Source organism: Penaeus chinensis, chromosome 42, assembly GCF_019202785.1.
Source record: "Penaeus chinensis breed Huanghai No. 1 chromosome 42, ASM1920278v2, whole genome shotgun sequence".
In the NCBI taxonomy this organism is placed as follows: Eukaryota; Metazoa; Arthropoda; class Malacostraca; order Decapoda; family Penaeidae; genus Penaeus; species Penaeus chinensis.
The window spans coordinates 1608482-1622520 of record NC_061860.1 but is presented as its reverse complement, the minus strand read 5'-3'; the positions used below and the strand labels follow the sequence as shown (position 1 = coordinate 1622520).

The window sequence follows — 14039 nt, the reverse complement described above, 5'->3', positions numbered from 1 at the left end:
AAAGGGCACGTCTGGTGTCCTTTGATTATTAGAGGTTTTGTGTTATCAATGTCAAGTGAATTATCTGTGGCAGTTATTCACTTTGGTATCAGTTAAATTTATTGTTTTTTTTTCTTGTCATGCATTTAAATTGTTTGTTTTTTTTACTTAACAGTGTAGACTTACTAAAAAGTTCTGCATTATAAATAATAAATATCACATATGTTCATTATTTAACATGGTGAAATTCTCTTTCTGACAGATAAAAGATCAAATTCATGAGGTTGTAGAGAGGCAGGTGGTCTCGCTCAGGGGGCGCGAGAGACTGCTGGTGCGACAGGTCGAGGTGAGTGGCTGTTCTTGGCGAGCATTGACCTATTATCAAGGGTCTGATATCACTTAACTTGTGTAATCTCACTTTTTGCTTGTCTTTTCCTTTTTTCCTTTGATGCTTATTATGATTATTAACAATGTTTTTTTCATATGTATATATATTTTTTGTTCATGGTTTTATTGATAAAGCAGTTTACAAATATATGGCTTTTTGCATTAAATGGTAATGAAATGTATCATAACACTGGTGTTATGGAAGAGATTACAACTAATGAATTTAAGAGATGTATTATAGTTGAAGGACACACTATTTGGCTTTGGATTCAGTAGATATTTGTAAGCATTTCGAGATTAAAACTTTTTCTGGAAACAATGTGTACTTTGGTTTGATTTTAAAGTAGGGTATCTTATATCTTTGTAGACTGTTTTATCACATGAAATGGCCCTTCATTTTTTTACTATTTTGTTCTGCAATGAGAAGGATATCCTTTTTGTTATTGAAAGTTTGTCAGGCTTCATTATGGTGTCCACAGCAAATTAAGATCTTGATTGCCACAATTTGATACAAAATTATCATATAAAAATATTCAAAATACACATGTTTTTTATTGCAATATTGTCCAGATAACATTTATTAAAAATATTACATTGATTATGAAGTATGCAGCTTCATAGTTATTCTTTACAGCTACTGAAATGCATAGTTAATGTACAAAGCTGTACTTATTGGGGACAAAGTAATGCCAACACCTTTTCATTTATGCTCATTGTTTATGTCTAATATATGTGTGAATAATTCTCCAAAGCATGAAATTTGACACTTTTTACGGTCTTGGTTTGAGAGTTCAATGTTATTTTACGGATGCAAGAAGAACATGCTTGTTAGTGATACTTTTACTTACATTTCTTTGGGTCAGAGTTCACTTGTTTGCAGTAATGACTGGTATCCTTTCTTATAGGTTTGGTGAGTTTTATTTATTTATTTACAGTAGTTGTGAGGATTGACTTGATGGCTGACTGATATCTGGGAAGTGTTTTGTTATTGTTTTGTTATCTGTGATTTAAAAATAGCAATGGGGGGGAGGATCAAGGAATACTGAGTGAAGAGAATAATGATCAGGGATGAAACCTCACTTTTAGGATATTATTTGAGCTTAGATTTTACTTAAACTTTATATATAGTGATCTACCTTTGAATGGGATGTCATTTGACAAATTGAAAATCCATGACAGGAGATTATTATTAACTCATGTATCTTATTATTATTATTATTATTATTCATGTATCATATTATTTTTTTTTTCTCCTTTTTAGTATATTGCTTTATTGACATGGCTGAATTGATTGATTATTGGTTATTTCACTAGAAAATAAATTATCTGAGGAGTTCCAGTGAAAGAAGAAGCTCCTGGAATATTTGTTGCTTAACCCAATGGCGACGGGTCACGGCTATCGCCGTCATAACAATACACACGATGTGAGGCGTGCGGCTGTCCGTAGCGCCGCCGCCCCAAAACGCCCCGAGGCAATGATTCGGCTTGATGTACCGATATCAAGTGCTCAGAGCGTAGAGTTTTTTTTAATTTTCTATACCCGGCGCCATTGGGTTAAGAACTTTGTCTAAATCCTGCCATGGAAGCACATGAATTTGACCAGTTCTTAGAAGTGTCATTATTTTGTTGTATTGAATTTTTAGACTGGGTCTTTTAGAGTCCACTCAGTTGAGCTTTTTTTCCTCTTAACAGGTGGTGACAGCTCATCAAGCATGTTTGCTGGGGACACACCAAGCTGGCTTAGTTCATAGCAAAGGAGCCCTCACTGCTACCCGCGACCTCCTCCAGCGCTGCTCGCCCAATGACACCAGCACACTCAACAAGATCAAAGTGGATGACGTGAGGTAATGATAAAGGACTTGCAGAAAGACCTTTGGGTATGAGCATTGCATTGAAAAGTCACAAGGCAGATTGTGATGAATATAGTATACTCACAACAGTGTGAGATTATAAATAAAGCATATGTATTCTTCCAGCTCTTGCAGTGCATGCCCTGTCAATTTTGTGTCGGTGCAGCTCGACGAATCGGCCATCAGTGCAGCAGTTGCTGAATTTGGCCAAGTTCGGCTGCCTGATACCATCACTCATCATTCATCACCAGTCATCCCAGCAAAGTGAGTTGAAGTTATTGGTTAGCAAGAGAGTATTCACTATTGCTGTTGTATTTCGGGGGAATTTAGTGGCATGACCTTACCCAACGTCTTCAGGAAAATGTGATACACTGTAGCATTGTTTTGTGAAATGTCTCTGCACACAGATAGCTCAGCAAGTGCTTAGCGACCAAAGAGTCAATTAGTAGACCTTGTGACCTGACCTGATTTCACCTTTCCTTGAGTGTGTTAGATTTATGTATTAATCTTTTATTTATTTATTTATTTATTCATTCATATATTTATATATATGTATTTATTTATTTATTTATTGTATTAATATTATTTTATACTAATGATATCAATATCAGTGCTGTTATTTCTATTATATACATAATTATAATGGTGTTATTAACATTACTAACAGCAATATTAGATACCAAAAAATCTTCTAAAAAATCAAGGAAGGTGAAACAGTCAAGACAGGTAGTACTTGTCATTGGCTCATTGGGGACTTAGTACTTGTGGAGCCATCATTGTGTAAAAAAAAAAAAATAGTAAATTAAACTCACAGTAGGCATGACATGTATGAGCATGCCATCCTGGTGACTTTCAGTTAACAATCAGTCACTTCTTTCCAAAAGTTTACTATTGTAAAATCTGAACAGACATGAACAGTGATCACACCTGTAAAGACAGACAACAGCCAAGTGTAAACACCCAAGTGTAGCTCTCCTGATTAATACACAGTCATTCTTTAATTTCAGTGGTATTAAGACTTTGAAATAAAAATATCAGACTTATAAAAGAAAGTAATGATAAACAAAATAAACTTTTTTTATTATTATTATTATTATTATTATTATTATTATTATTATTATTATTAAGATGGTTGCATGTTAACCTAAATTAGTCACGAAAAGGAGAGGAGAGTATTACCACACTGCCCATTACAGAGTGGAAGAGTACGAAGATGCACAACACGACGTCCTTCACAAGAGCGTAGCAGGAGAATCCTCTGGACCCGACTCCCCTCTGCGCGTGACTGTCACTTTCCCTCGGTTAACAAACCAGAACTGGCTTGCAAAGGAAAAGAAGACAACGGGTTTAATCCAGTCGTCTAAAGCATATGTAAGTACCTTTTGGGACATATCTTAAGAAGTCTGTTACTTCTGGGAAAAGAAAAGCAAGGCAGGATAATTAAATGCTATTTTGAGATCTCCTGAATGAGAGGGAAATGTAAAGGGAAAAGTTTATATTGGTTTTAGTTTAACCCAATGCTGCCAGGGAAAATTAATAAAAAATGGGGGAAATGCTGTGCTCAATTTCTATATTTTTTGTGAAATGTCTCTGCACATAGATGGCTGTGCTTAGCCACAAACGAGTCAATTAGTAGACCTTGTGACCTTACCCAATTTCACCTTTCCTTGAATTGGCAGGAAAAATTAATTTTTTAATAGTGCTATGAATATCAATGGTGTTATTTTTATTATAAACATTATAATTACTATAATGTTATAAACATTAGTAACAGCAAAGTAAGATAGCGTAAAATATTTTCGTAAATCAAAGAAAATGGTAAACGGGCGAGACAGGCAGTACTCGTAATTGGCTCATTGGTGACTTAGTACAAGTGTAGCCATCTATGTGTTAAAACAATCAAACAAGTAACTTACAGTGGACATAGCATATACGTACACGTCATGCCCGTCAGCATTGGGTTAAGAAGAAGGATATAAAACAAAAATGAGAAGTTAGACTTAAATAAGAATGCAATGCAACTTGGCAGGCATGTGTCAAAAAAAAGCTTTTGTTTGTTTGTGTGTACATCATTCATTTGTATTATTGGTGCAGGCATTCCAATTCTGGGTCCCATTTTGTAAGGTTACCATGTACTTTCATTGTTCATTATTCCTGTCTCATTCTATATCATTTGTACATGCATATATATATATATATATATATATATATATATATATATATATATATATATATATATATATATATATATATATATATATTTCCTTTTTAAGCTCACTAGAAATTCATTAACATGTTTTGAATGTTATATTTTTCAAATAAACGGATTTCATACTGCTGCTGATGAGAAAACTGTAGTGTTCACATTTGTGTGTGTATGTGTGCGTGTTTGCGTATGGGTGGTTGGTAGGGTATGTTCATGGTAGGGTATGTTCATGTGAAATGTATCTACACAGATCGCTCCACCAGTGTTCAGCCACCAAATAGTCAAATTAGTATACCTTGTAAACTCATTTGATTTGATCTTTTCTTGAATGTTTCTGCTGTTATTTTTTTTATAGACATAATAAGCAACATGTTATTAACATTATTAATAGTAATATGAAAAAAGAGAATATTCCCAAAAATAAAGGAAAGTTCAAACAGGTGAGATGAATAGTACTAGTAATTGACACCTTTGTTACCAAGTACTTGTTGAGCCATCTGTGTAAATTGTAGTTCAAACTCACAGTGGCCATGGTATGTCTTCACACCATCCCTGTGGCATCAGGTTAATGATTGTTGAAAGAACTGGTAACTGTTTATTTTAAGAGTATTAGTATGACACTAACATTTGCTCTGTTTCTTACACTTATTGCCATTAAAAGCATTACCTGGTTACTGTATTTTTGTGTTTATGGAAAATGTTATTTTGATTTTTATACAGATTTGTAGAGGGATATTTACATGAGAATGTAAACTGTTAATTGCATTATTTCTGGAAGTTCAAACCCTTGCAATTTCTTCATTTCTGCAGATTGATAACAGAATGAATGCTCACGGCCAGTCAGGTGACATCACCTCGTGGTTGAGCAGCCTTCAACTAGCTGGGGCGCAGGAGGAAGATGATCAGCCATCCACTCCTGGAAGTTTAGACAGCTATGACATTGTAGGGAACCGTGCCCACTCTGTGCGGACATCAGAGTGCTCCAGCATTGAAATTGTCCCAAGCCACTACGATTCTGAAAAGGTATGGGAATTTCTGTTTGCCTTTTTATTTGTCCATTATTCATCAGAATTGAACTGATGCAAAGGAACATTTTTGTTAGAGGTTTATGTTTTTGCCTTGTCCGTTAAATTTCAGGAAAAGATAGATAACTAGTATGAAGTTGTAGTTATAATTTTTATTGAAGCCTAGGTTAGAGAGACTGATTTCTTGTCAAAGTCTTAGTTACTTGGATATGATATTTTTGTGGGAAGTGGGAAGGAAGCAAAACGAAATGGCCTAGATTATCATGCAGTATGATATTATTATTGTTATCTTTGCACCATATTTTAATTTCTGTGTGGATGAAGAAATTTGATATCTCAATGTTTGCAAGTGTTTGATATTATTTCTGAAATGGGATACAAAATTTAACGATTAGAGATTAGAAAGTTTCACATTAATTGTACTGTACACTGCTCAGTTGTGTTATATGTAGATGTCACTTTACATCTGCTCTTCCCTATCACTTGATGATTTTGGAATTTTATTTTTATTCTGTGCAATAAATATATCTGGAACACAAATGATCCCTTCCTCCCAAAGTTTGATGAATTGACCAGTATGATTTTACTCATTAGGGGGAAATTGCAGTCTAATATCTTGATGAGAACAGACAGTGGTGTGGTTTGTTCTCGTAAATGCATGAAAGATGGAACAATTTTCAAAATATTATGGTTTTCTTTCAGAACGACTTCAGTCCTCCGAGCTCCGTCTGTGAGATCGAAAACTTGCATCAGTTTGTTGGAGAAAAGTCACGCTGGCTTTGTCAAGATAATTCACCTTCGCCAAAGCTGAGCTTGGAGAACATGAAGGTGAAGTCAATTTGCCAGGCAAACGAGGCCTGCTCCACGCTCTCTGCATGCCTGTTCCAGAACAGCTGTGGGGAATCGGCTCTGGAGAAAGCTCAGCAGTCAGCAGCTTTCAAGGCTCGCATGCGTCGCAAGAGGACCATCTCCAAGTCTGGTGCTGCTGAGGAAGTGCTGGCTCATGTGATGGAAATAAGATCTTCAGAAAACTCTCAGTGGCTCTTGAAGCAAGGGGGAAGTCCAGTGTTCCCCAGGCCAGTGAAGCGAGCCATGTATGAGCTGCCATCGGCCATGTGGCTGAGACAGACCACTCCCGTTCCCAACACAAGAACACCTGCCGTTGTCCTAACCACTCACTCTAACATCTGGCTTCTGAGCAAGCTAAAGAGTCAGAAGGAGAAACTAAAGCAGGAGAAAGATGAATCCGAAATTGAGAAGGATGAGGATGAGAAGGAAAGCAGAATTACAACAAAAGACTTAGCCAATGCCCTGGAGAAGATCAGCATGACCTCAGAGACGCCCAGTTTCTCAGCAGGAAGGTTAAGCCCAGGGGCAGATGTGCAGTCATGGCTCTTCCCAAAGAAATTTGGCCATACTATACAGGCACCAGACAACAAGTTAGTTGAAATGGGTTACGAGAATAAAAACCGCTGGTTAGTTTATTCTTCTCTAAAAAATTCCACTTTAAGTACTGGAAGCATGTTACCCTCCCCACTTCCAGACCCTGTATTGGATGTGGCTCAAACTGGCATAAATAACTGGTTGATGAAGAGATTATAATTTTTAGAAAATTTATTATGGTAATACCTAGTTTGCCTATATTCATATCCCAGCTGCTGAGTAAAAAATTAGGACTCCAGTGCTGGAAAACTATATATAGTGGAAGTATATATTCACATTAGAGATATGTATAATTTTTATTACTGCTTTAGCTTACAGTGTTCCTTTCTCATACTCAGTAATTCCTTTTTTTTTTTTCAAAAGAAAATTATATATGCATCAAAGAAATGCATCCAGGTTTGGTCATTTACAAGTTACTCTTTCCGAGGGATGTCTGTATTTCAGACGTATAGGGAACAAAGTACTGTTTGCATTGAGAGGTAAAGATGTCACATATTTTATATATAATTTTTATATACACATTTGTAACACTTCACATTATAGTCTTTCTCATCTTGTATATGCGTTGTGGATTATTTTACAAATAAGTTTGTTTTTTTCTATCTGTTATAAAATGCCTGAAGGTTATAACATTAGAAATTTGCTTGATTATTTTGATATCTGCAAGCATATAATATGGAGATCACCTATCAGATAACATTAGATATGTGTTATATTTTATTTTGTTTTGCAATATGATAAAGCCTGTGCAAGTAGGCTGTGTGTAAATGTAACTTCGGTTTTAGAATGTGAATTCCAAATTTCTGAAATATTTTAATTATAGTTAATTGATTTCTACATCTTGTAGAAGTATTTTTAATGGAACCTATTCCTTTTAACTTTGAAGCTGCATAGAGTGACCTGGTAAATCTGCTGTTAAGTAGATTGTTACATTGTCAAATTGTGATAAGAGATAGGAGTATAATGTGAAAAATTGTCTCATACCTGCACATATATGTACATTCACATTTATACACTTGCACACACACACACACAAACGCATATGGATACACAATTTTTTTTTCTTATTTTCAACTAGGCAAGTGAGTGGCTTAGTTTTTGTGTGTAATCTCAGTTCTGTGTAGACCAAAGCATTTTTGTGCTGCAGAGTGCGGTATCTGGTGTTCAAAGTGGCACATTTACCCCTTGGATGTCAGTAATTATGAAAACGGGGAATAAGTTATGTCAAAAATGTTTTCTCTTTATAAGAAATTGTTTGACTGGGAGACAAAGCACTGTCAAGGCCCATCTGGTTGACTGGATGTATTGTTCATCAGCTATATGTGGAGTGTAAGAAGACATACTTTTTGAAGGTTTCATTCATTTAAAGTCCTTAATTAATGGAATTGCATGATACAGAGAAGGCCAGTGTGCCTTTTTGTATTTTGCTTACTATATACTAGATAAAAAAAAGGCTTCGAGATTATTTACGGAAGATTTTTTTAAGGTTTTAAAGTTTTTCAAAATGCTTACTGATGTCAGAAAAAAGGCAGTGCTGCCATGTTCAGATGCAATTATTCAAAGCCATGTAGTCCATATTTCATTCCATAATCGTTACGATCTCAATAGTGCAAGGTAATTCTGTGCGTTGTAGGAGTTCGACATTGCACGATACATATTTCATGATACTTGTAATCTTGATACTGCTAGTAAATATTTAATTCCATAAATGCCATGGTTAAAATGTGTATCCGAAGCACTATGTAGTAATATATGTGGTATTGATCACCTGTGATCGGTGTTCTGTAATTGCAAATTGAAATTGGACATCTGAAGTTATGAATATTGTAGATTAAAGCTTTAAACCAATAAAACATTGTGCAATTATAATGACTTTTAATCAAAGTATATAAACCCTTTATGCTGTTTTTCCTGTAACAAATTTATGAAAATACGACATGAAAATTTACTTTAAACTAGGAAAACTTATTTGTCACTTGTAAAGATATTTATATATATCAGGCTTTATATATATCAGGCACATGTTTCTGATTCCACAACATAATTTTTTGAGTAATGTAATAAATTATATTTATAACGAGTCTTTCTTAACAGAAAAAGGATTAGAGACGATTCATTTTATTTTGATATAATTTTATTTTGATCTGTTACAATCTTCTTGTCGAGAGAATTAACTATATTAAACATTATTAAATATTTGGTAAAACTACGTTTTATTATCGAATATCACCAGTTACCATTATCATTATTTTCAGCACTGTTTTTAGTCAATTGGCATTGGTATTATGTTTATCATTCATATAACAACCCCCCCAATCCTTTGCCCGTTGTTGTCGTGGGGGGGCTTAGGAGGCGGAGACTGGGACCCAATGATGGGGAACTCCTCAACCTTGGGACTCAGCCATCGACTCAACTAATTTTGCATAGTCTTTTTTCCCACATACTTTTCGTTTCAGTTTCTTCACCAATCCCTTCTACTATCCACCTCCTAAGGTGTGAGAGCCGTGCTGAAAGGATGAAAGGCTGACTTTATGTCAGTCCTGAACGGCCTGAGGGAACCATGTGCACGGTATTTCCCTGCCATACCTAGCCCTTACCCCTGAGGGGGGACTATTTTTTTCCCCAACATACTCCAGGCTTATCATGGCCAATAATGAAGACATAACCCCAATCTTAGGGGCAATGAGGCTTGCCCCTTTATCAAATAGCTCCAATCCCAGCTCTCCTTTGACCACGGCTCCGAACACTGCAACAACTCCCCCATCATCAATGCATACTAGTACAGTATCAACCCTAATCAACAACCAACCCCCAGGAGACATTTCTACTCTCCCAACATGCTCAACTTCAACACCTTTACTCCCACAACCTTTTTCATCAACCACCCTATCTCCCCTTATTACTACCTTACAACCTTATTGCCCACCTCCCCATAACACTACCCCCCTCAACACTACTCCCTCCTCCACACGTCCCCGCACTTCTACTACCCCCACCTCTACAAGAATCCTAAATACCCTATTTAGCCCAGCCAAATGGGACCGATTTTTCGTGATCCCTCCCACAGCTCCCTACTCTCAAAACACCCTCCTCTTCCAACTATGCCTCCAAAAACAAGTAGGCAAAGTCTCTTTCCGCAGCCGACCTGACCACTTCCGTCTCGTCACAGTAACAACTGAAAACCAAGCTATAGCATTAACAAAACTAACTGATCTATGTGGTAATCCCATCCCTACAGAACCTCATCCAACCCTCAATACTTGCACTGGAACTGTATCTATCTCCCCAACAGATTGCGCAATCTATGACAAAGAATGGTCAGATTGTGGAGAGGACTTACTCGCTTGTCTCACAGACTATGATGCAACATATGTACAATGCTACTCCATTCCTCCCAGAGGAAATCGTAAGAAATCCATCAACATTGCCAAAACTACTTTCCGTAGACATGACCTTCCCTTTAATGTTTACATAGGTGGGGAATCCCTACCTGTCCGACCATACCAACCTCCTCCTCGTCAGTGCCAAAATTGTTGGCGTTTAGGACACCCAGCCAAACACTGTCATTCCGCAGCCAGATGCCCGCTATGTGCCCAACCTGGCCTTACTCGATCAAACTGCTCTGCACAATCACGCACATTTTATAAAGGCTGCCCCACCTACAAATTTGAGTCTGAGGTAGCAACTCTCAGATTCAGACTTGGACTCACTCTACGTGAAGCCAGACAGGAAGCACGTAAACGAGGCTTTTCTCTTACCCCCTACTCCAGTAATGTCGCTCACTCTGCCAATCCCCCTACCTCCCAAGCTCCTACACCCTCTCCTCCCCCCCAATCCCTTGCCCGTTGTTGTCGTGGGGGGGCTTAGGAGGCGGAGACTGGGACCCAATGCTGGGGAACTCCCCAACCTTAGGACTCAGCCCTCGACTCAACAAATTTTGCATGGTCTTTTTTTTCCCCCTCCTACTTTTTCGTTTCTGTCCCTTCACCAACCCCTTCTACTATCCACTTCCTAAGGTGTGAGAGCCTGTGCTGAAAGGAAGAGAGGCTGACTTTGTGCCAGTCCTGAACGGCCTGAGGGAGCCATGGGCACGGTATTCCCCTGCTTTAGTTGTCTAGCCCTTACCCCTCAAGCGACCCTGAGGGGTGGACCGTTTCTCTCCCCAACATACTCCAGGCTTATCATGGCCAACAATGAATAACCATTAACCATTAACCATACCATTATTAGAGGCAATTGCCTCTTCATCAAATAGCTCCACCAATTCAAACTCGCCCGATTCCCTGACCCCAGGCTCTCCTTTGACCACGGTTCAGAACACTACAACTAATACCCCCTCCTCAATGCCGACTAGTACAGTATCCACCCTAATCAACACCCCAGGAGACATTTTTACTTCCAACATGCTCAACTTCAACAACTATACCCCCACAACCTTCTTCATCAACTACCCCATCCTTCCTTATACTACCTTACAACCTTATTGTCCACCTCCCCATAACACTACTTCCCTCAACACAACTCCCTCTTCCACATGCCCTCGACCTTCTACTACCCCCATCTCTACAAAATTCTTAAATAATCTATTTAGCCCAGCCAAATGGGACCGATTTTTCGTGATCCCTCCCACAACTTCTCACACTTTCTGCTTTGACAGCCTGTTTCCATTCCTCAAATGCATATACATCCTTCACTTGATCTAACCCCTATACATTACCTTTCCCAACCTTAACCCATTGCCCAACTTTGACAACTAATCACTAACTCACCACCCTTCACTACCATTTACTATAGTGCTACATGACCTTAGATGTCTAGCACATTTATTTTGCTTTTAACCATTACACCCTCTCCTAAACCCAACCCCCCTCCATCTAACTTCCCCTCTTCTACCTCCTACCTTCCCCAGGCAAATTCTTTTGCCATCCTAAACCCAGACACTCCAATCTCTACCCAATCAAATTCTTTTGCTATCCTAAATCCAGACACCCCAATCTCTACTACAGCCTCAACACCTTCCCCTCTCCCTCCTCGCACTACCCGCAGCAGACGTTCGTTCCACCCCCTCTTCCCCTACCTCACAATCACCTCCACCTTCCTTTGCCCCTATTTTTCAGACACCAGACTTCTCTTCCCCCCCTCACAAGAAAACCTTTATCTCACAAAACTCCCCAACCAACTCCACTACAGAAACTCTTGAAGATATCCAGAACTACATAATCGAGTCCCCAACTAATACTCATGCCCCTTCAAATTCTACAACTCCCGCTCCCTCCACACTCAAAGTGACTGCCGATATCCATCCTCCTCCTACTCATATTCTCCCTACACCCAATCCTCCTACCCCATCCCAACAAAACCCATCCCCCCTGACTCCAGCCCCACCTATATTAACCTATCCCCTCTATCCCTTCTACCTCCCGACACCCCTCCTGATACAACACCACCTCCCCAACCTCATTCTTTATCCCACCCTCTAGCATCTTCCCCTTCACATTCTCCAACACGCACTGCAATCTTTGCCAGTAAATCAACGAAAGTATAACCATCCTTCATTGAAACATGCGCGGTTTCCGAATGTTCCTCTTTCAGTCCCACATATTCTATTGTCATGCCCACAGAATCTCACACTTTCTGCTTTGACAACCTGTTTTCCTTCCTTAAACGAATATATATCCTTCACTTGATCTAACCCCTTTACATTACCTCATCCGACCCTAACCCATTAACTCACCAATTCCTTAACCCAGCTTTAACAACTAATCACTAACCCAACCATCCTTCACTAACATTAACTATAGTGCTATATGACCTTAGATGTCTAGCACATTTATTTTGCTTTTAACCATTAACCATTATTAACCATTCATATAACAAGATAGCACAATAAGAATGGAAAAATACATATGATCTCTCCAAACGCGATTCCTTATAGTTTAGTAACGTGAGATTATGCCATATATTATATAGTATACCAGTGTATGCTCTCCGTTCGCCAATGCCCTACAATAAATCACCCAATTTGACGAGTGTGTATGTATTGATGCGAGTTAATTAAAGCGTCATATGTGAAAAAGTATGGATAACGTTGACATAATTAACTCGTACCAATACATTTCCACGCGCTACACCAAATAAGCGTTGCTTCCACCCTGGCAGCGACCGGACATAGCAACCTAGGCCTCTCGGCAGTGACAAGGACATACCTTGCCCTTATTTGTACGTCTTACTTTCCACTTCTCTTTGTTAAGTGTCAGTCAGACAGCATTCACTCGGAGCCCTCTCCACGCCATAACTCTGTACTCCAAAAAACTTAATAAACGGCTCGTCTGCAAACAAGATTCGTCTCGATACATCAACCTACACCTACTGTCAGCAATACGTGAATTATAAACACCGAATTAATTCATAGATTTTGGACATCACTGCTTCTTTGTGTATGATTTTTTTTCTGCAGTTATATCAACATGATAGTGTTTTGGTTTTGTCATTAATTTCTTTTATTCTTTGTAAGTGCCTGGGAAAAGATGTGTCATTACAATAAACCTCTACTCTTTACTTGTTACAAATATCATACAATCAAAGTTCATCTTCAGACAACTAGAAATCAATATAGCTTTGGGGATTTAGTTCATTAACTTTTTATTACATTGTATATGATTCGTTTTCATGCTGACAAATGTAGAAAAGGTATGAATGAGAATATCTTCACAACACAAGGGATGTATTTGACCGGTTTTGATTATATTTCTGACGAAGAGAAAATCGAAACCGGTCAAATGCATCTCCTGTGTTGTGAAGATATCCATTCTCATCCATATCTTTTCGCGCTGTATATCTTTTTTCTTGCTTCTGATTGCATTTCCAATTCTGTAACTTACCCCCATTCTTTTACTTGGTATATTCTTTATACTTTTGCTATTTATATATATATATATATATATATATATATATTTTTTAAGTGCATATACACACACACACACACACACACACACACACACACACACACACACACACACACACACACACACACACACACACACACACACACACACACACACACACACACACACACACACAAACATATATATATATATATATATATATATATATATATATGTACACACACACACACACACACACACACAC

General features: G+C 38.0%; 1 protein-coding gene across 1 annotated transcript in view; it reads left to right on the top strand.

Moving 5' to 3' along the window:
• LOC125047842 overlaps positions 1-8756 on the top strand; it is a 12128-nt gene extending 3372 nt beyond the window's left edge. Inside the window, exons 3-8 of the mRNA XM_047646352.1 lie at positions 242-325; positions 2059-2210; positions 2343-2480; positions 3413-3587; positions 5233-5445; positions 6150-8756. Coding sequence (XP_047502308.1) covers positions 242-325; positions 2059-2210; positions 2343-2480; positions 3413-3587; positions 5233-5445; positions 6150-7049 — 1662 coding nt within the window. The 3' untranslated portion in view covers positions 7050-8756. The remainder of the gene's footprint in view (positions 1-241; positions 326-2058; positions 2211-2342; positions 2481-3412; positions 3588-5232; positions 5446-6149) is intronic.
• The last annotated feature ends 5283 nt before the right edge of the window (positions 8757-14039 follow it).